Source organism: Netta rufina (assembly GCF_964035555.1).
Source record: "Netta rufina genome assembly, chromosome: Z".
Lineage (NCBI taxonomy): Eukaryota > Metazoa > Chordata > Aves > Anseriformes > Anatidae > Netta > Netta rufina.
Genome location: NC_140126.1, coordinates 288,142 through 311,817, shown reverse-complemented (window position 1 = coordinate 311,817; position 23,676 = coordinate 288,142). Strand labels below are relative to the sequence as shown.

The 23,676-nt window shown below is 43.9% G+C and overlaps 1 protein-coding gene across 1 annotated transcript in view; it reads right to left on the bottom strand.

Annotated features, from left to right (window-relative positions):
* The window catches only part of LOXHD1 (lipoxygenase homology PLAT domains 1), a gene marked incomplete at both ends in the record, with an annotated part of 141,081 nt that extends 117,930 nt beyond the window's left edge, over positions 1-23,151 (bottom strand). Inside the window, 2 exons of the mRNA XM_084305109.1 lie at positions 7,721-7,835; positions 22,947-23,151. Coding sequence (XP_084161235.1) covers positions 7,721-7,835; positions 22,947-23,151 — 320 coding nt within the window. The remainder of the gene's footprint in view (positions 1-7,720; positions 7,836-22,946) is intronic.
* Between the last annotated feature and the right edge of the window lie 525 nt (positions 23,152-23,676).

The following is a 23,676-nucleotide window of genomic DNA, read 5'->3' as shown; positions in this document are numbered from 1 at the left end:
GCATGGATCTCCTCTGTAGACCATCAGTGCAGAGGACACAGCCAGTGCCATGAGAGTTTCATTGCTACTTGGTGTGCTGACAAAGAGAAACTACTATTTGTAGAAAATAATCTTCACCTCTGACCAGCTAACAAAACTCTTTCCAGAGGTGGCCTCAGAGGAACAGAGGAAAAACCTGAGTACTGATCATAGCAGAGGCATAAAAATAAAAACCAGAACCTTTAGCAGCAACACAGCAACCTGAACCAACAGCACCAAACCACTGCATTAATGACAATTTACATTGCCTCCATGCTCAGTGTTTTATCTGATGACATTCTGTACACACAGAACTGCCTGCAAAAGCCCATGGAGACCATGGAGGCACAGAAGCACAAAGTGTTCTACCATGGATGTTTGTTCAAACAAAATTGTAAAGAAGCTTCATTAAAACACGGGGAAGAGCCAGCTCCCAAAAGCATCTCCCCATGGGTCTGTCTGCTCCTGCCACCAATGTTCAGAAGCAGCAGCAGGGAGCAGAGCACCAGGGGAAGATCTCAGAAAGTCACTCAGGGAAAATCATCCTACAGCATGCCACTTACTAGGGAAACATTCTGTTTGGTTTACCTGTACTCTCACAAGAGGAATGCTTCTCATATACTAGAGGTGGGCAACAAAGTTTTTACATATACAGGTGGCAGGACTGAGTAATCTCCAGTTCTTGCTGGTTTTCCTGGCCCAGAACAACAGACAGCTTTGCTCATCCTCATTCTATATATCTTGTAGGCTGGGCATCTCTGGGTTATCAGGCTCCAATGGAGAGGGCAGCTTGCCAGAAGATGCAAGATATTGGGAAAACGCCTACAATGCATTCACCTTATTCTTCTATTTCTCCCTATGCAACCACTATCAACCACTGCTAGAGAGAGGACACTGCCTGGATGGACTTACAGACAGCCTCACTGAAGAAAAACACATGTTCAAGGCATATTTACCCTTAATGCAAAGCTCCAATAGCAGCATCATTAACCTCCTTCTTGGAGTGAGTGAATACTCCAGAGAGTTTGGACTGCAAATATTTTGCCAAGACTGTTGCCATGAAGCTGACAACATCAGTCAGCGAGCGGCTGGAAATACCGCATAAGGCAGCATGCATCTAAAAATACTCCAGATGGAAAAGAAACCAGCCGAAAAGAACAGTGACAGCAAATGTCTCCATACAGAGGACATGATTTTCCTTTTTTTTTTTTTTTTTTTTTTTTTTTTTACTACGAATAACCTGACCAGCAGAAGAAATTCTGCTTAAAGAAGCACAGAAGAATTACCAAATAATGAAAAAACAGTCCCACCTGAAGAGATTTAATTGAATGAGATAGATTACTATGGAACACTGATGACACCCAGGAACCAAACACCAGCCCAACACCATGGGAGCCCACATCTGAGCTTACCCTGAAACTTTACAAAGTGCCATAGGGCACATTGAAATGGCCCTTGTTTTATCCATAAGCATCCACATAACAGATTTCAACAGCCTTAATAACACTCATTGAATAGCTCCTTCACTTTACATCACAAGGAGCAACAATTAATTTAATGTCAGTTTTTCATGTTCAGTGGCATGATTTGCAGAGAAAACAAAAGTTGTATTTAATTTAGATAATCTCAGCTATACGGTGTGTCTTTGTTATCCATACATTGTCTGTTATAGACAAACTGTATACAAAGCAATCTATAATGTTGCAAAGCCCACTCAGCATTTCCAAATATTAAAGTACATTTTGATTTACATCTACTTCAGCAGATTTGGGGGCAAATTTTTCTCTGCTGAAAATTTCTATCTCATTCCCCTGGGGAAATATGCTGCAAAATTTTATTAAGAACAAGCTTAGACATTCCTAAGGCTGAGATTAATGTCTTCTATATGAAAACATTCTTTCATGTTTCTATTGAGAACCAAACTCGCTGTGTGTTGGGGTAGGGACAGGATTTTGGACAGGACAAAAAGGTTGGGTTTGTTCCAGGAACACATCTTACACTCATCTCATGGAGAAAACCAGACAGGTTTTACAGTAGTTGATGTTGACACTTGACCAACAGGGAACTGATCAAGCAGCTGAACTCCCTGAAACATCTGAGTAAATTCCTGTTCCTCCCTGTAAGTCCTGACCTGGCTGTAGCTGGTACCATGAATGCTACTTGCATTGTTGCATATGGATTATATCTATACGTACACCAATCACAGAATCACAGAATTTCTAGGTTGGAAGAGACCTCAAGATCATCGAGTCCAACCTCAACCTAACGCTAACAATCCCCACTAAACCATATCCCTAAGCTCTACATCTAAACGTCTTTTAAAGACTTCCAGGGATGGTGACTCCACCACTTCCCTGGGCAGCCTGTTCCAGTGCCTCACAACCCTTTCAGTAAAGAAGTTCTTCCTAACATCTAACCTAAAACTCCCCTGGTGCAACTTAAGCCCATTCCCCCTCGTCCTGTCACCAGGCACGTGGGAGAACAGACCAACCCCCACCTCGCTACAGCCTCCTTTAAGGTATCTGTAGAGAGTGGCTCAGTCAGGTCACCCCTGAGCCTCCTCTTCTCCAGGCTGAACAAGCCCAGCTCCCTCAGCCGCTCCTCGTAGGACTTGTTCTCCAGGCCCCTCACCAGCTTCGTCGCCCTTCTCTGCACCCGCTCAAGCACCTCGATGTCCTTCTTGTAGCGAGGGGCCCAAAACTGAACACAGTCCTCGAGGTGCGGCCTCACCAGAGCCAAGTAAAGGGGGACAATCACTTCCCTAGCCCTGCTGGCCACACTGTTTCTGATACAAGCCAGGATGCCGTTGGCCTTCTTGGCCACCTGAGCACACTGCTGGCTCATATTCAGCCGACTATCCACCATCACTCCCAGGTCCTTCTCTGCCTGGCAGCTCTCCAACCATTCCTCTCCCAGCCTGTAGCTCTGCTTGGGGTTATTGCGCCCCAGGTGCCAGACCCGGCACTTGGCCTTGTTAAACTTCATGCAGTTGACCTCAGCCCATCGGTGCAGCCTATCCAGATCCTCCTGCAGAGCTTTCCTACCCTCAAGCAGATCGACACACGCACCTAACTTGGTGTCATCTGCGAACTTACTGAGGGTGCACTCAATACCCTCGTCCAGATCATTGACGAAGATATTAAAGAGGACCGGCCCCAGCACCAAGCCCTGGGGGACGCCACTAGTGACTGGCCTCCAACTGGACTTGGCTCCATTCACCACGACTCTTTGGGCCCGGCTATCCAGCCAGTTTCTAACCCAACGAAGCGTGCGCCAGTCCAAGCCAAGAGCAGCCAGTTTCTCGAGGAGAATGCTGTGGGAGACGGTGTCAAAAGCCTTGCTGAAGTCAAGGTAGACCACATCCACAGCCTTTCCCTCGTCCACCCAGCGCGTCACTTTGTCATAGAAGGAGATCAGGTTCGTCAAGCAGGACCTGCCTTTCATAAACCCATGCTGACTGGGACTGATCGCCTGCTTGCCCTGCAAGTGCCGCGTGATGACTGTCAAGAGGATCTGCTCCATGAGCTTCCCTGGCACTGAGGTCAAACTGACAGGCCTGTAGTTCCCTGGGTCTGCCCTCCTCAATCCTACAGGCTCTAATCTTCAGAATGTTGAACATCACTAAACATCCTCTCAGGTGGCTTTGTTGATGAAATACATGCTCTATCTAGGCTAGAGGCAGTGTGAATGGGTGGGAGAGTGAACAAATTTCCCTCTTGGTGTCTTTTTCAGAAGCAAATTCAGACTCCAAAGTGCGCTGTCAGGTCACTCTGCCCCAGATCATTAAGTCTTCACAGTGCGGTGTTAAGTGCTGCAGATTTGTACCAGCATAAATTAGAGGGAGGTTAGATACATACATAGCTTTAACACAGAAAACATCCTGTGCTATTAAAAGTATTGCAACTCATTTCTGAAGTGCTTCTGCAGCTATGCAAGAAGTATTCCTCCACTGCTCTTGTGGTTCATAGGAAACCTCTTCTTTTGCTTTCTAGCTGAGCAGCCCTTTCCATGCCAACTTTCTAATACTTTCCAACTTACTGTTTGTATTATTGAGAGTATTTGTTCATTTATTCCAGAGCTGTTAAAAAACTAAATCAGATCTTCTGCAACGTGGGACAGCTCAGTAGCAGTAGGGCCACACAGATGAACATGCTCTTAAGTCTGCCACGTAGATACTCTGCAATTCATCTGTACTTACTGGCATTGGGAACTGGAAAAGCTCTGTACAGTAACTCAAGACTCGGTGGAAGAGATGGCTAGTTTAAGGTATTCAGCGTGGGAAATAAAAATAAATAAATAAATAAATCTACTATACAGCTATACAGCTCTCAAATTCAGTGGCACTGCAAGAAGCCAGCTGTCACTTAGCACTTATTTCATCTTTCTTTCAGAGTGCCAGAGCTACTAAATCTTTTTTTTTTTTTTTTTTTTTTTTTTAAGGTGGCAGGAGATCATGAGTATTTATCACAGTTGCTACATGCACAAAGTGTAAACCTGTCACTGAAAAGTGAATTCCTTTACATTAAACACACATAAATTTGCTGCTGAACACTGTGACTGGCTAAGTTTCATAATCAGTCCTATCCATTCTTAACCCCGAAGTGGTAGAGAGTACACAAGCAAGAGGAAATAAAATGCTGGGGAGGATCAGCACTGCTGGTTGGTGTTGTGTTGGACCACAGAGAAGCAGCTCATAGCCGCAGGAGTGGCCACAGAGGATTCTGAAATGCCACCAAGCAATGCACATACAGCTGCCTTGGTGTCCACTCATGCTGGTGATGGAGCTCATGAAAAGAAGCCTATGTTCAACAATACTTTTAGCCTCTGGCTGAACTGTAACTGGTGCAGGATGGCAGGTGGGAATCTGGAGAGCTCTGTGAGCTGGGTTTTTTGCTGAGTGCAGCTGGGACCAGTACCCAGCCACCACCTCAGGCACCAATGGGGACCACTCACAGAGATGGTGCCATCCCCAACTCAGAGAGAGCAAATACAAGGATTTATTCCAGCCCCCCTAGACCCAAACATTACTTGGCTAAACCTCTTGGCCTAAATAACTACATCTTGTTGGACAGAATTTGGGTGCTGCCACTTCCAGAGGTGATGTTCCTTCAACAGGCCATTATGAAGATTTGTGTCTTTTTTTCACAGTTACCTTATTGTTGGCAAATGATAAAAACACATGATATTTCAACAGATTGCCATGTCTTCCTTTCACTGTACATGACAAAAAGAGCTGAAATGTCATGTATTTCACTACCAGCACACAATCACAAAAGAAGTAAGAAAAACCTATTCTAACCAGAAGCTGAAAGGGTAGTACCATCTTTAGTCAATGCAGGATATGTTGTCTTTCTATCATACACCGGGAAATGGAAACACCTAGAAAAATGTCATGCATTTGCAGTCATGTCATAAGTGAAATCATGTAAACATTTAGTTGAAAGATGCATGAGATTCCATCCTTTTGCCATATTCACAAAACCGCATAATAAACTGGGGGCAAGTAGACTCAATATTTAGAAGACAAGACTATCAGCTAAACAATTTCTATGTTCAGAGGAGCTTTTCTCATGTTCTTGCTTGATCACTGTGATGCATGAGGCTTTGCTTTCAGATGCAGAAGCATTGCTGATGTTTGGGAAACCCCCAGTGGAAAATTATAGTTGTAGTTCTAACGGGCACCTCCTACAGGGCTGGTTTCAAGAGCCCTGAACTACAGAAGGTTGGCTTCCCATCCTTTAATCCTTTCTTACCAATGCTTCATCCATCTTCTCTCTGCAGCAACAGGGACCAAGCTAAAATGCTCACCCAAATCTGGACAGGCTCAGACTGATGCTGCCCCAACCTAAAATCAACCCTGCGCATCCTTGATTTTGGTCACTCACAAAAAACAGTAAGTACAAGAGGAAAGAGTAGGCTGAGATGACTCGTAGAAGCATTAACTCATTTATGAGTTAACTCATCCTTAACTCATTTAAGGTTATGGCTGATTAAGAAATCTATTACGGGTTCTCCTGACTTCTTCTCTAAAGGGCATGCAGTATTTTATTTTAATTTTGGAAAGATAACAATTGGGTGCTTTCCACAGCCACGTGCAGAAGAGCACTTTCCCAATTAAGTGGCTCTTTATGTAAATGCTGACCACAAGAAAACTCCCTGGAAAGCAGACGCTGCTTTGATGGCTTTGCCAAGCACTTGGAGGCAGGTCTGGGCACAAGCAGCTCTTCCCCCAGCAGAGCTGCTGCTGCTTCCAGCTCAGCCACTGACCTGCCACGGGGCCACAGCATCTTTTACTTCCTCACCTCAGTTTCCTTCTCTGAGAAATAGAGAAAAATGGTACTCCGTTTTATACGTTCATTGAGATATCTGGATGAAAATCACAGAACAAAGCATACTGATTAGATTTTTTATTATATATATATTAGATATTTTATAATTAAATTCTATTAAGTTAGATCTATTATATAATTAAGTTCTCCCTGGTGTTTCTGAGGATGATGGGATAGTAAAACTCCTTGGGCTAGCTCTGATTTCTGAGTTTCAAATATGGCAAACAGGGCTGAAATTTCATGTATTTTCTTTACCATTCCCATATCATTTTCTTTACAGACTCTCATGTTTGAGTTGCTTCACTGGGAAGAGAAGCTCTTTTGAGGGTAAAATTTAAAATAGGTGCAGGTACCTCTTGTCGGTGCTGTAGAAATGGAGAAAATGTGAAGTTACCGTGTGACATTAGCACAGGCTTAATAATTTCTGAAGCACATTTTCAAGAAAACCAAAACAATAAGAACACAGAAAAGCAGAGACACACAGCCTGTCCTAGACCCCGTGGAGAAGGACTTTGTACTTTCTTAGTGCAATTATCTGGCTGAGGGGAAATTAGTGTATGCAGACTTTTAATAAAGTCACCTTGTTTTCATGGGAGGTGAGCAACTGCTGACCCTGATGTTATTCTTTTTAAAAAAAAATTGTGGACTGAGTCAAAAGCCTCATAATAGGACCTTAAGTTATATAATATGTTTTCCACCACGTTCAGTGCAGTGATAGGAACTGGGAAGCTGCATACAGAAGATGGCATTGGCATCAGCTGGAGAAAAACAGAATGGTGGGACCACAATGGGTGTGCAACTATGCACAGAGCAGAGAGGCTGTTTCCTAAATTACACTGTTTTCACCCTAAATTATTCCATTTATGCTTGCCTCCAATTTTCTACAGCTGGGTGTGGGTGGTTACCCATCAAATTTACTTTAGACCCACTGAATTACTCTTCAGAAACCTTTAAGGACACTTATCGCTCTGTACCTGATTTCACACAGGCTTCAGTGGGATTTAGGCATATGAATTTGGACCATCATGCCCACTCTGAAAAAGTGGCGAACATTCTCAGCTCCTAAATTGGGAGCTCCTAATTTAAGCTTTAAGAAAAGCAAGTATCCCCACACCTTTCAAGTGTGAGCCTTACATAATATGGATCTGAACACACGTTTCCACCTACAGAAGGGAATACAGGTTTACAAGAGATTTGGTAGGAAGCGTGTAACAGCAAAAATTCAAATTTCCTTGGTGATCTCAAAATACCTTTTAGATTTATTCCCCCTATATCCATCATACACATATCCACAATATTATGTTTCATCAAAAAGCAATAAAAGTTACTGAAGAACAGGCCTGAAGGGTACAGATTTCCTTCCAAATACTCACTTGCTTGTCAGATGAGTCTTGGGGGTAATCCCATGCTCTCCAAAAAGAGTAACAAAGACGTTGGCATCTGTTCCAGCTCCACGGACATCTCCTGTCACTGTCACCACTTCATAAACTGTGGAAGGAGAAGAGAAATATCAGGACAACAGGAGAAATTCCTTAACCCATGCAATGTAGATCCAAGACATTTCCCAAAATGGAGCAGATCTGCAAACCCTGGAGATGGATCTCAACACCCACCTTGAACAGAGAACATCATCACTGCTAAGAATCCGCACAACTGGTGAAAATCACCACATCAAGCTGACACACAGGCAGACAGGGGTTGAGTTAGGACAGATTTTGCTGAAAATTGAACACTTCTGTCTGCGAACACACACTACCTCACCTCCCATCCCATAATGTATGTGCATGTATTATATGTAACAGACAAATTTATGTGAAGTGTTAGAGTAAAGCTGTTGAGCCATTTTTCATTTATGCACATGTCAAGGCAATACACACTTCCCTGTTTGCTTTGGTAATATATTTGTATGAAGCTGAGAAATCACTACAGCCAGAAAGTTTGCTTTTCAGATGTTCTGGAGATTTTACCAAAGACCAAATGGTAAATCACAATGAGAATAAGACAGAAAAATGTTTAAATTAGACTCTAAATTTGTGGAGCTTTGAGACTCTCAACGCTCTGCTTTCTGAGCAGTAGATTGAGTGGTGACTTTATCACCACACATCAGTACCTTCTTGGGAGAAGCACAATTAGAAAAGAGGCTTCTGCTCAAGTGGAGAAAGGTATAGCAAGATCCGATGGTCAGAAAGTAAAGCAAAATAACTTTGGATTACAGTCAGACACACATCTCTCAAGCAGGATGGTAAGTGCAGTTGGAATAACACTTTGGGCTTGAAAACAGGTCACCTTTCTGAAGGACATGTCTTGGGGGGCTCGGTACAGACGGAACTAGATGAAGTTATAAAACTCTGCTTATAGCAGACCAAGTATCCTGACAGCTCTTTTTGGCTTTAGGCTATACGAAGGTCATTAGTTGGTAACAGTATTTTACTTCAGGCTCAGACCAATAGGCTAGAGGAAAGGCGAAACTTCATTTCATCTTGCACAGCCTGACTGGTAAGTATGTGATTTCTCAGACCTAGCAATGTAAAAATGTCTTTCTTCATGGATGCATCAGAATCACGTATTTTATTAGGGCCCATTTTTTACTTATAATATTACACATTTATTAAGAAGACATCATAAAGGACTACCTACTTCGAGCTTCACAGCTCTGCCCATTCCCCCGCCCCCCCCCCCCCACACACACACACAGTTTGCTCAAAGCATCCTGGAGAGGAAATTAAATCAGAATGTTAACTGAAAGGTTTGGAGACTGAGTGCTAGAGCAAAGCCCAGGCCACTCAGGTACAACTGATTGGAACTAACTCTTCATTTACAGTAGAAATGCACTGCAGTGAGACAGAATGAAATACCACAATATTTTCCTAACCACACCTTTCCACAAATGCAAACAAGACAGAAAGGGGATAGTATCATAATAACTGCAGTAAGGTATAACCTGTGCTCAGCTAGATTTTAAGAATGTTTTGGTGTGGCATATTTTATTTATGGGCTCAGGGAGGGAGAGATTTCTTTGCAGCAGTGCAAAGAAGAACATGAAATCCACAGCTTCCATATAAGATGAAATGAGAACACTGTACATAAATCTTCCTCCTGTTAGCATTCACACTTGCCAATGGGGGATGTTTGGCACAACGTAGACAGACAGTGGTCGCCTTAACTGTTAACAGAAGGACATGCAATCCACCTTGCCTTTGTGATTCACTGTGAATTAACTTCATGGTTTTCAGTGCTGCATCATTTCTGCTTTGGAAACTGCTAGCATCATTAAGCTCCACTCATTTATAGCAGCTTTTTATGTTCAGTCATCTCAGAGCTTATTACAACATGTCTGTTTCATGTAAGTACATCTCACCATCAGTACTTCTCACCCTCAGCCACCAGCAGAGACACAGAGCACTGGGGAAACTCGTGCATCAACAGTGTTGCAGCAAAACTAGCCACCAGCCAACACAACGCATCTAACACCATCAACAACCCACAACACTCCCCCCTTAAAAATCAAGACCCTTCTCCAGTCCCCACAACAAGAGTCACACAGCTGTCAGAAGCCTCAAAACACAAGTGAGTACAAATTTGCACTTCAGGTTCACAACCCCAAACTCAGCCTCTGTGCACGGAGTGAGCAGGCAGCAGGTGGATCAGCAGTTTTCACCATGAGCAGATCCGGGAGTGGAGGACAGATGTGCTGGAGCCCAAGTAGCTCATGTTATTACTGAGCATATGCTGTGGTTAGCACTGATTTAATTAACTGTGCACAGAGGGACAAAGTGACGGCTAGATTGGTGACATCAGCACATCAGCACACTTCAGACATGTCACAGCGTGCCCCTGGGAGAGGAAAGAAGCCCGGCCACCTCCTCTCCATCACTACAGCTGTGCTGCCAGCTGTGCAAATAAATGATGTCACAGCTTTCCAGCAATGCCATGGGAGCAAGGCCCAGGACTCCCCCTGGGGGAAGAAAATAAAAGTTAAATGCTACTACTGATGCTAAATCTTTCTAGAAAACACACCTGGGAGATGCCGCTTATTCATCTGCTTCCTTCAAATGCAAGGAGCCTGAGAGCTCACTGGTCTGGATCCCGGGTCTTTTTCTTTCTTTGCATTTATTTTTGATCAGCCTGATCTGACAGCTGATGGGTGTGATCCTGACAGGGAGTATGTCTGCAGCTTGAGGACCCAGCAGGTAGAAAAGGTCAGGCAGCTGTTGGGGCAATGTTTTGTACACCAAGCCTCTTCGCTGGGCACAGCATCTGTGGCATAAGACAAGAGCTGCAGAGTACTGACATTTCTCAACCACCCCAGGAGTTTTCTCCTGAATAATTGGATATTCTGGCTTTGAGAGAACATGTCCAACCTTAGCAAATCCCAGGCATAAACATCTTCTACTTTACAATTTGAGACAATAAAGCTGAATTAGCTGAAAAGCTTGAAATTGGATTTCTGTGGAAGTCACACTTCTAACCAAATGTGGAATCTGGGCAGAAAAGATCGATTTTGCTACTTCAGTGCCCCTGCTGAGAAGGGGAAGATTAACAAAAGACAGAAATGAAATATCTCAAGTATAATATCTATTTCATCATAAAGGTTAGGTCTCCCCCTTCCCACCAAGTCCCTTACTTTCTTTTGGGGTGCCATCACAGGCTTTCCAAGCTTCTTCCCTGTTTGAATCAATTTCCACATTCCTCTTCCCCACTCAGTTGGTCTGAATTTGCCTCTCATTGCTATGATTATCAGGAACGTGGGCTGTTTTCACTTATAAGAGTGTATTTACACTCAAAGGTTTGCCTCTATAGTGCAAAACTGCCAGCGCCTAAAACCTTCCACAGATAGAAAATATCTGTCCAAATTTGCCAGAAACTGCTAACTCATTTTTAGAAGGACTGCTGTGTAAATACATCTGACCACATATTTATTCAGTCTTTCTATCACCATGCATCAGTCTCTCAAGGAATACATGCTTATTACCAAAGAAAATTTTATGTTATAAAGTAAAAAGGAAAAAAAAATGCAATATTTCTTTGCAAAGTAATAAGCTACAAAGGTTGCTGTTTTCCCATCCTTTGACGATGATGCTCATTGTCATTTCAGGGTATCTCCTGGGGCTGTTGTGTGGTCCTACAGCTGAAGACAAATTATAGCAAAGTTTTTCAGAAGAGAACAAGGTTTCGGTATATCACTCCAGATTTGGCTGTCTCCTGCCATTTAGACTCCTGCTCGACAGAAGCAATCACTGAATGCAAATAAAAAGAACATCCATAGGGATTTTATAGTTACCACTGAAGCTTCCAAGTGCATCCACGAAATCTCCCTCCTCCCTTTCTAATTTATGGGATGTCAGCATGTAATGGCTCTGCTTCCAGCTAACACCGATGAGAGTAATAATGAGGAACCACTGAGCTCCTCAAAGAGTTTTGCTCTTGGAGCAGAGTCTGGGAGGGCCAGCTGAACCACGCTGACATCTCCACAGGGTCAGCAGAGGCAACACTCCTAAACAGGCACCACAATGTTTTGTCAGCTGCACACCTCAAGAGTTTCTGACTTTCCCATCCTGGTCAGCAGGATTTGAAACACAAACTTTCTTCAGAGTTTTGCAATAATTTTTTATTTCCAAAATATGAAAACCTCATCTTATACAGATTTCTGCCTGTCTTACACAGCAAGACCTACTTCAGCAGAAGGCTCTATTCACAGATAGATATTTACATCTAGCATTCTCCTATTTCCCTCTTGGTCAAATACAAGGTGCAAACAACGACATTCCCCAAAACAAATATTGACATTGGTCACCCACTTCCCTTCAGATAGGGACAGGATGTCCCAAATGTCCCTGCCTCTTCCTCCAAGCTGATACTTGGTCAGGCCATTCAGCCAGTCTTAAGATGCTCCTGTCTATTTGTGTTGTTCCTACCAATGTTGGATGAATTCATCACACAACATGGGCAGGGGCCACCTAAGGAGAGGTGGGACTGTCACAAAAGCAAAAGGGAGAGTACCAGATCCCGGTATGAACATTAATCTCCATGTGGGACACTGCTCACAGGAAGACAGCTACATGTGGGTGCTTTTCGTCGACAAACAGTCTCACCTCTAAGGTCAATGTCAGCCTATTCCGAGTGCCAAGACACAGTCGAGTTACAGTAATCTACAGTGTTATATATGGGAATGCTTGGTTTTCAGGCTAGTCTCCAAATCTTGCTTTTCTCCCAATGGGCTAGGCAAAGTCAATACAAAGCTTTTAATACAGCCACTGATACAGACTCTTGTTCCAAATATTATCTCAATCAAATGGAATTTGGTTCACTTATCTCATCTGGTAGATACCAAATCCCCAGCTGACTCCACTCTTCAGCTATCTGGCATTAAGACTTCAGAAACTGGTGAAAGTTTCAGCAAGCAGAGCAGAGCTGATTTGCTATGGACTACAAACCCATTACTACTTTTCATGGGCATACACAAGAGCAAAAAGGGAAATAATCGACACTAGATTCTATTCTGAAAATAAGCATTCAAAACCAGTCATTTCAAGCACAAGACACAGACAGCATAAAATCAGTATCAGGTTACATTGCAACGTTGCTGGAAGAACTTACATCTGTTTTTCTGTCTTGCAGAAAGAGCAGATACTATTAACTGTCCATTCAACATATCCAGAGAAGAAAAAATTTTTGCAACCATTGCTTCAAAATGGTTGCTACAATATTACTGTAAATACCAGCAAGCAGAGACTGAGATCTTCTGGCCAAAAGGCATGTAAAAGTTCCTTAGCTCAGTAGGGAGGGAATTTCTTCAGGGTTGAAGAGTGCTTTGACTGATTAATTTGGCTTTCTCTGGCTCCAACTACGTGGGACTGCTTGGCACCAATTATAGCAGTGACTGCAGATCCCCTAGGGTCACATTCTTATACTGCGAGTAGTGAGAACTGAGTTAGAGGTTATGATGGTGCCTAAAACTTTGTCTAGCGAGATTAGTGGCCCTGGGTAAAAATAAACAAATAATAAGGGTTATGTCAGAGGAATGTTTTAACACATGGAATAGGATATCAAAGCTAGTGGGGAGTCAAAGAGTTTAGGTAAGGAAGAAGGAAAGCAGAAAAGAAGCTGAGCCATGCTGTGAGCATGAGTAAGGAAACAGAGGATGCAAATGCTCCAGGGCAACTGCAGACATGAAACGCTGGCATCCTGGAGGCAGCCTGCAATGCACTGCCACCCTTCAGTACCTCTGCCTTTTATCCCTCCCTGAGCTCACCTATCAAGCACCATCACACACCATATCCATCACAGCTCTCATCTCCATCATCATTACCTACTGCCTCAAAGAGATCTGCAACCCCAGCCTGTACTTCTGGGCTGCGTGCACAAGGCGAGCAAGAATTAAACCCTCCTACACCACAGCAGTACAAGAAAATAAACAGATGTTGCCTTTATCTTGCCTATAAACCCAAAACAACACAAACTGCTTTGAGCCTGTGGCTATCAGACCTACCCTCATCCATTTATCAGGATGCATTTACCTCAGCAGCTGTAATAGTTGTTTGTACTTCACGCTTTCCAGTTGGGAATTCACTGATTATCCTCAATATTCACACGTTCTCAAGACTTGCCTAATGCTGATTCATGCAATGCACCTATCACCCTGGCTGATACTGAAGCACTTCAGTATGTTTGTCTTAGAGCACCTCGACATTTATGCAAAATCCCTTGGAAGTTTCTAAGCACCTGTGCTGCCTGCTTCAGGTTATAGCTGCCCAAATGATTCTTGATGCACATGAACACACTGGTTATACACTTGTTGAGGTTAGAGTCTCATTGAGGGACCATCCTTTAGCCACTGTGAAGATGGGCCTTTGAAATTATTTTGTTTGTTTTTATCAGGTCACAGTTTGAGCGATAATCTCTTGTCATACACAAAATGAGTCAAATTCTTCTCTCGTTCTCTTTGGGGCAAATCCTGACTGACTCCATTGACTTGAACACAATGGCTATGGATTCATATTGGCTAAACCGTGAACAGATTTGGGCCTCACACACTATGAGAGATCTTTTGCTCTTTTTATGCTCTAGCAAAAGCAGCTTTTGAGTCTGGCATGGATGCCAAATTAATTACTCAAAGCAAAAGAGAAGGATTTTTTCCACAACTATTTGGACTAGTTACACACTGTTATCCATTTTTCCCATTCATAGATTATATAAAGAATTGTGAAATTATTCTATCTTGCATTCTGAGATGCTTCACAGACATGAATTAGGGAAGCTGCCCCACAGACTTACCACAGTCTGTTCGTACTGGTATTATCCTGAGCTCCAAAACCTCGTTTCTCTCTCAGAACTGAAATCCAAAGCTGAGTACTGTCCCACCAACTCCCACAGGCGGGGTAGCAGTATTTTGGGGTTTGTCATGCTTCATCATCTATTGCAAAATCAGCGATTCATTCTCATGCACCATGGGAAGCCAAACTTGTTTCATCTGGTGCTCAGGCTATCACTTAAAAGTGCTTTTGCTTTCATACCACCAGGAAAAAACATCAGTTCTTTGCTGGAACAGCAAATTAGAATTAGCTTAGCAATCGACATCTTTGTTATTCAAGTTTAAATTGCACTGGAGGAAAACACTGTGCCTCAGGGGAGAGAAACATTTGCGAGAAAAACCTGTGCAGCTTCTTTCATTATCTTTGGAGGCAGGGAAGGCCAGCCAGAGCACAGGGTTTCTCTGAATCATGACCAAGAACAACAATGTTAGATGTTACTGTCCAGTGGAAAGTAATGCAGCCCAGATGAAAATTTAATATTGATTTTATTTGCAATACTGAGCAAGCAAAGCCTGCAGCAGAACAACGCATCTGCAGAATGCAATGGAAACCTCTCCCCACCATTTGCTCCAGGACCAGACTCCAACAAGAGCCCTGTTTTCTTCTAGCTGTCCAGGCAGCCGGACAACCATGATTTAGAAGAAATGCTCTCCTTGCTGCCAGCTCCTTTTCCCAATACCCAGAAGATGCCAGGTAGCAGGAAGGGCGATTCCACCACAGATCCCTTTTTGTGGCCCCCTTGGCCTGAAGGCACTGAGGGGCTGGATCCTTCATCTTCCCCAGGGTGAGCAGAGCAAGGCCTTTCTCCCGATTAGTTCCTGGAGAACTGAGTTACTTTTACAGACAACAAGGTGCTGACAAGGAGATGTTTCAAAACCACTCATCCTAAGGCAGAGAATTGCGTAGGGTTGTGTTCAGTGCTGTGAGCCAACAGCTGGCAAAGTCATCAGCACACAAGGACCGGGCGATGCCTCGAGCAGGGACAAGGCAGAGGGTGGCACGGTGCCATCTGAACATCCCAGCTGAGGAACCGGCACCTTTTGCTCCTCAGACACAGTTTCCAGCTCCTGTTGATGCTTTGCATTAGCAGGGCCTGATACCTGCCAGAAGCTTGTTATAAACACAAGCAGCATGTGTTGCTATATTTACACACACACACAGGTTGTTGGATGTCATTATGAATTGATCATAATACCCTAACTTAATCATTCATGAAAGACTGTTGCTACTCCCCAAATAGCACTTTTAAAAAGATTTTTTTTAGCTTGAATTGATAGAAACTATGACCTTCCAACCTCCTATCTCTTCCTTTTCTACCTTTCTCTGTTAACTGAGTGTTAATCAGACAAGTCTGATACTGTTATACAAACATATATCAAGTGAAGTGAGTGTACCAAACCAATGCAGAAAAAATACAGAAGGTCTGAACATCCAGGGTGAAGAGTAGGAAAGATTGATAGCTTCCACCAGCCACCACCACTGACAGCAATGAACCACCAGTGCTTTCTGATATCTGTCCGGTGACACTTAATTCACCAGCAAAAAAAACACAATTATTTTGCATTCTCTGAAGTATCGTCACAAATGTATTTGTGATACTTAGATGGATAAACCACCCCATTTGAAGCTGCATGGGGATTAATTAAACCTGGAATTTAAAAAATAAAAAATAAAAATGGTTTACCCTGGTTCCCTCTCTGCTTATAGTTCATAGTGCTATAGTGCCTTACAGTTCAGCACAACTTTCTGCCTGGGCTTTCCATACAGATGAGGGCATTTCTGCCTTTTTAATGGCACAGTATTCAGGCAATGGACCAAGTGCCATTTGGACAGGATGATAAACAGCTCAAAAGACACATTTAACAAAGCATAAGCAGGACCAAAACTCACAACCCTTAAATCACAAGCGTGATGCTGAAATGGGGAATTTGATACACCAGTGAAGGGGACTGCTGTACCTGTGAGCAAGAGCAGCTGCTCAGTTTTCTTTCTTCCAAACAAAGAGTGAAGGACTGCCTAAGAAAAGCTGGATTAAAACACACACATCCCACACTAATTGCAATCAGCTTAAGAGTTTGAAATAATTCAATAGTGTTTTTTTATTTTTATTTTTTATTTTTAATGTGATTCTACAGCCTTCCCCAGAGGACACCTTGCCCTACACCTTGGATGCTACATATAATTAAATCCAGGCTGAAGGGACACAAGGGCTGGAGGAAGCACGTTCAGACTTGAATACATTAATCTACATTTAACATCTGCTTCCCAGTGAAATCTTGCTCAGTTTCTCTTCAGAAACTCTCTTCTAGTAACGTCCAAAAACAAAATATTCATCCTAAAGAGCAGCCACAGATAATTAAGGATATAAAACTGAACTGACCATTCTGCTCACATTTAAATATTTAGGGTATGAGGAGAGCAGCACTGCTTGAAAGCTGCGGCCCTTGCGCCTGTGGGTTTTCCAGGCACCAGCCGGCACACCAGCTGCGGGGGCACTTGGCAGCCCGGCACGTACAGCTGTTCCCCGATGCTGTTTTTGGTGCTGCCAGCTGGGCTGAGCTGTCCCCAAAGGGTCACATACATGTGGCAAGGATGGCTTCTGCATGTGCCTGAGGCTGCTGAGTCCTGCCCAGGCAGGGAGGGGGACACACAAGTGCTCAGCACAGGAGCCAAGCTCATCCCCTCCCCAGCCCCTCACACACACAGTTGGCACAAAGCTGCACGTAAGAGGGGACATCTGCAGGGCCCAGACCCTAGGCTGGTTCTTCCCACAGAGGATTTGCTCCAAAAGCTTTGTGATGCCAATTTCCCTTAGCATGACTAGCGGCAGAGCCATGGCAGGTGGAAGGCCGACCACAGAGGGCAAGGACCCATTGCAATTCTTTTCACAAAGCCCCCACAGAATTTTAACCATTAACTACTCCTTTAACTACTCATTTCCAATTCATATGTCTTCATTTCAGCAGGGCACATCCAGATGTTATAAATGGCTCAGGATTCAAATTAGAATTAAATGAAAAATAGGATTTATTAAAGGATATAAAGGAATAGAGGTAAGCAAACAGCGCTGGGTGCACCGGGAGTCTCCGCTCCACCAGGATGCACACCAATTACATCAAGCAACTGATTTTTGTGCTCCTAGACTAATACATATTCATTACTACTTCTAAAAAAATAGATTATTAAAATTAGCTTCCGGGGTGCAGTCCCTCCTACTGGAGCATGCGCAGTCTCCTCTGGGGTCTCTTCTGGGGGTCTCTAGGGGTCTTCCATGCTGAAGGCTCGCAGTCTTCCTCTTCCCCTTTGTACTTACTGGGCACCATCCCAAGTTTACGGAACACCTTCTTCAAAACACCTTCTTCAAACCTTGTCTCCCAGCCGCCCTTCAGCTTCTTTCTCGGCCCCCCCCTAACCAGATACCAAAGATCCACATAGTATCCCATAACAGTCACTAGTTGTTATCAGTTGTTCTGAAACTCCCAGACACACGAGTAATTAAAACATTCTTCCCCAGCCATTCACAGACACATCTATAGCAGTGTTAGAAATAGAAGTCCGGAATAACAAAAGCAAACAGGTTCATAAATTTAAGAAGTGATAAATTGGCTAGAATGAGGAATGAGGGGGAGACTGGGACACACTGCAGCTGTGGTTCAAGCATTGAATTGCCAGTGCAGGGCCCAGAGGCAGACAGGATTCAAACAATTCAAACAGAATTGTTCTTTATGGACACGAATTGTTAAAACATTCCTCACACAGACATTTCCAGCTCTCCAGTGGGGCTATTCAGGTATACAGTGGGGGGAGTCAAATAACCAGACCCAAATATTTTTGGTGCCCACATTAAAATATCAAAGTGTTCCTGCAACTTAACCAACACTTTAATATCATATTTAGTTTAATACTAGCTTGTTTGTCACACAACCAGATAGTTCCTGGGTGTACTCACCTAGCAAACTCCAGAAGTGATCTAGAAACTTATATTTCACATTTCAAAATGTATATTTCACACCATCATGTATAACTACGGAAAACACTGATATGTAAACAAGGGCAATCTTCAAGGCAGGTGTGACACCATCTCTCAGCAGCAGGCTTTGCATGTCCCGCTGCATCACAAGCCATTAAATTGCCACTGGTACTAAATGTTTCTCTGAATATTTTACACCTAAAACCAAAGCTCATCCTAGAGGTGAGGAGAAAAGTCTGTCTTCTGAGGAAGATTCTGGTTTAGAATATTAATCAAAACCTCAGTTCGGGAAGATCAGTAGGTGCAGGGCACAGATAAGGCAATTCTGCAGCTGCTGATCATCTGTCATAGAAGTATGTGATACATCTGCCCAGTCCTGAATATAGCACAGGGAGAGCCAGAGCTGGCCACCGCACAGCACTTGCTCTCCTCCTCCATTCTGCTCCTAAATTACATTCAAGAGAACTCAGCAATAAACTCAGCGTGTCCTGAACACTTTTTCTGTGCAACCCTTCATTGCAGTTGCTAAAGGAACACAGTGTGATAGATGTAATACAATAAAATGGATGGTGCACATCCAGAAGGAAGGATGAGCTGCTCATGGATCTACTCACAAATCAACATCGGCCATTTCCCTCCTCCCATCACTGTTTGAGACAATGTGTTAAATAAAACATACATTTCTAGAGTAGCTTCCTTCATTTTATAATTATTAACCATCACTGCCAAGATCACTGAGGTCTGGCATCCCCATCATTGTGCTGTGTGGACAAACCAGCAGTACTGCATACAAAGTGCTCAACATCCACTGGAAGAGAGGACTGCAGCCTCAAAGCCCTACTTCTCCTGGGAGCTGATCAAAGCCTTGCTTCCTCGCATGTGAGCATACATTTCTCATGGACCTCTGCAGTGTCTTTATCATCATGAGCCACCTCGGCTTTCCTAGTCATTTACTGTCACGCAGACCTGTCATTTAAGCAATCGCATGTGTGGAGTTGCCTTATCTTTCATCCTTTATGAAACACTCCTGGGAACCCTGGAGATGGAGGCTGAGTGAGCACAGCATGGCAGATCTGGCTGCACACTACAGCAACACTTCCAAGAGACAAGGAAAACTTGCTATGGGATTTGCTACTCTAAAGGGATGACACCCAGTTCTGAAATTCTGGTGGGAGAAAGAGGGGTTAAAAAAAAAGTTTCTCACCAATTGGGCATAGAAAATAATGTTCAGTGACAGCTATGCAAGCAGAGAAGCCCTGAGAGGTCCCAAGCCAGGGGCACTTCCATGTGAATCAGCACAGGAGAGACACAGCTCCCCAGCCTAGGCTGGGCTCTCCCCCATCTGCCACAGCCCCTGGATGGCTCAGGATGGAGTCACCAGCCAGCAGCTCTCAGTTCAGCCAGGAGGAAGACTTGGTTCATGGAACAAAAGGATCTGGGAAAAGAAACGTTTTCTTTCTTCCTACCAACCCATAGATACCCGTGGCTTTGGGAGAAGTGATCCTGAGAGCAAATAGTGACACTTGGTCCTCTGACCCCAAACATGAGCAGGAGGATAAATAACCATACCAGCCTTCCCTCCTCTGTATCACAGGGCAGTCCCTGGAGATATCCAGGAGACAGCATGGGGAAAGAGATGTTGTTCCTGCAAGGACTGAGTTTCAGGCCTCTGACATCCATCCTAAGCCTCAGCCAGCTGGGACCTACAGAGCCTCTAGTAACAGGTAGGCAGCCAGGTGGCAATATCAACAGCCTCTGGATGCCTGCTTCACTTTAAATCTACTGCTTGCACCATTAACCTCACATTACGCAGCGTGTCCTCTTAGGAGCATTATTGGTGATTCGAGATGTTCTGCAGTAGAAACTTTGCAAATACTTATTAATAACTGTCCTGGTTAACACCGGGATCACAGGAACAAACAGAAGCTACAATGGAGTTAAAAATGCCTGCTATAATTTCCACACTATCACACAGTCACCGTGTCTTTTGCTTTTCTGTCCCTGGGAACCAGATTCACCTTGTTCTTCAGTCATCAGTCGAATGCGACAAAGGCAGGGGGAATCCTCCTCTTGCTTGCTAATACAATAAGAGGACATCAGATGACACAGACACCACCAACTCCCTGCTTATAAAACATTTACAGCATCTCCCTTCTTTTCACAGCAAAAGAAATTGTGGCTCATGAACTGAAAAGCATCCCTACTGCATATTCACCAGTACCAAGGGCAGCCCACATCTCCAGAGCAGCAGGGAGGCTGTTTGCATGGTTTACACATTTCCTGGAAGCCTGACCAACATCAGTCCCTTCAGTTAGTGATCCCTTTGGAAGAAAAACAGCAACAGGCTCCAGAACCAAGTCACAAATAAATAAAAAAATAATAAATAAAATCTTCTGCTTTGAATCAAAATGCAAAGATCAACAGCATTGTGCATGGCAAAGGGAGTAGCTGCAACGCAAGCAAGAGAATAGGGAAGTTAGAGCTTGCTCCTAAGCTTTTGCTTTCTGTGCCAAATGGCCCATAGAAGGTTTTCACTGAGGAAAACCTCAGTGGGTCATTGTTTGGGTGCGTCCTACCCAATGCCTTTCTCCCCTCCCTGCCCTCACTTCCATAAATATCTGGAAAATGAGCGTGCAAAAAACCCAATCCACAGCTAAGGAAGGAGAGGCCCTGAACTAAAGCAGCCACCAATGATTCACTCTTGGGATGTCTGGCCACATGAAAAGTTTCTTGGGGGTCCTGGAACTGTCACAATAGTAAGTGTCACAGCTTTTGGCCCAAGTTTTTTTAATTTCTGATGGGAAGTATAAGAATCCATTCCCTGCTTAATTCATTTCTCAACATACTTAACCACAAACTATTACCTCCCCTGGAGAAACTGTTGACAAACTAAGCAGAAGACCATGGGGAAACTGTTACAGATTTTTGCTGGAACTTCTCCCTTTGCATCGTGCAAAAGTTAATAGCCCTCTATTATTAAAAAATAAGATGGTGGTATGAGGGGGGAGAAGTTGTCTCAGAGCCATCACAAATGAAACGGATTAAGTGTACAGCCTGAATATTGTACTCATACGGGCTTTGCTTTACCTGCATCAGAGCTTTTGCATCATTTTCCCTTTCCCAGTGCATCCAGAAGGCACCATTACAGAAGTCATCAATTATATTTAATCTATATCCAACCACAAGTGTGAGATACTTCACAAGACTCCTTAGGCACACCCAGTTCTCCAAATTGGCACGCACAAGGTGTGTTATTACCCCAATTAACACAGTGCTGAGAGGCTAAGCACCTTGCCAAGATCCAGTTACACAGGTAACGTGCAGCTGGTGTCACCCCTTGGCAGTCCTTTACCTCTTTGCTGCCCACCCCGATAAGGAGATAACCCCACTGTGGTTGGGAGCACCCTCCTTCCTACCCAGGGCTCCCAGATACAGTGCTCAAGTACAGATACAAAGAGACAAAATGCTCAAGCCCAGCAGATAAAATGCTCAAGTACAGCCTTTTTCCAGAAGCTAACTCAGTGTAGATGGCTACGAGCCTTCTCTAGACCATGTATTGATCTAAAGTACCCTGTGCATATAAAACAGACTATTTATCATACAGAGTATTAATGTTTAGATACAACTAGACATATTTCCCCACCTATTTGGTTACTGGCAACAGCAAGAGAGACTGTGCTGAGCATCCTGCTACTACACCCACCCTAAGTGGTGCACTGCCTGCCTGATCCAGTGGCTGCTGTCACTGGCATACTCCTGCTGCGTGCACATGAGCAAGAACACACATCTTGGCTACACATCCTGCTTACACAGGGGAGTCTGACTGCTGATCCAGCTTCTGAGCAGCACCACAGTGCAAATAATGTTAATTAGGAGAATGCAATTACAGCAGTACCATGCACACAGCAAAGAGACTTCATAAACTGGAAAGCTAATACAGACACAATCTGTCAGTGCCATCTCACACAGCAAAAATTCTCATTTAATTAGAAATGTTCTCTACAGAGGAAAGACAAGTGCCTGCACTGCCAGGAAGGGTCCTGGGATGGACATCCACAGGGCTAACAGCACCACTGCCTGCTCAAGGGGGGAATGGGAAACAATGGAGCTGACCTTTTTTTTTGTTGTACTCATCCTCTGTTGCATTGGAGGAGTCTGAGTGGTAGTCCCGAAGTTCCTGTTCATACAACTCCAAAAAATTGTCCTCTTTCTTTCCTTTCTTGGACTTGTCACCTTTCTTCTTTTCTTTGCTCTTTTTGCCTTTCTTCTTCTTTTTCTTCTTCTTCTTCCTGTGCTCATAGTCCTCCTCTTCCTCACTGCTGTACTCTCTTCGTTTCTTTTTCTTCTTCTTTTTCTTCACTTCCCCATCATCCTCTGAGTCCTCAGACTTTGATTTCTTTTTGCTTTTCTTTTGGTTTTCATCATCCCCATCTTCCTCCACTACCTCCTCCACTACTTCTTCTTGCTCCTCTTCCTCCTCCTCCTCCTCCTCTTCTTTGTTCTTTTGGGTCTGTTCTTTCATAGCATTGTTTTTTACCCCTACACTTTAAACAACACACCACAATTGCCTTGACTTGACTTCTACAGCCTGTTCTGCCTCCTCTACCAATTGTTGAAGTCCTCCTGACCTAGGGCCAGGCTGCCCTCATTTCAGTGTCCTTCCTCCTCTGTGGCTCACCTATGTCCTGGAGTCCCGTGTCCTTCCCAACAGCTCTCCTCCTTCTGACTCCTCCTGCCTTACTTCACCTCCTTGAAGGAGGCACCTTCCTCTTCCTCCCCTTCTGTCTCTTCTGATCTTTGGGTTTTCTTCTTTTTCGCTATTATTTATTCATCGGGCGGTGCTGAGACCTCTCTTTTTCCAGTGCCACCTTGGGCCGTGTTCAGGTCAGTTAACAATCTGGGTCTACTCTATCCGGATGTGTCGGTCACGGTTGTAGCTCTTTGGAAAATGGCTCGGACAAGGGCACATTGTCCTCTTGATTCTTCCCTTCACGTGCCAGCTGCCAAGGGGCAAGAACAGGGACATTTCTCCTCCTCACAGCCTGTA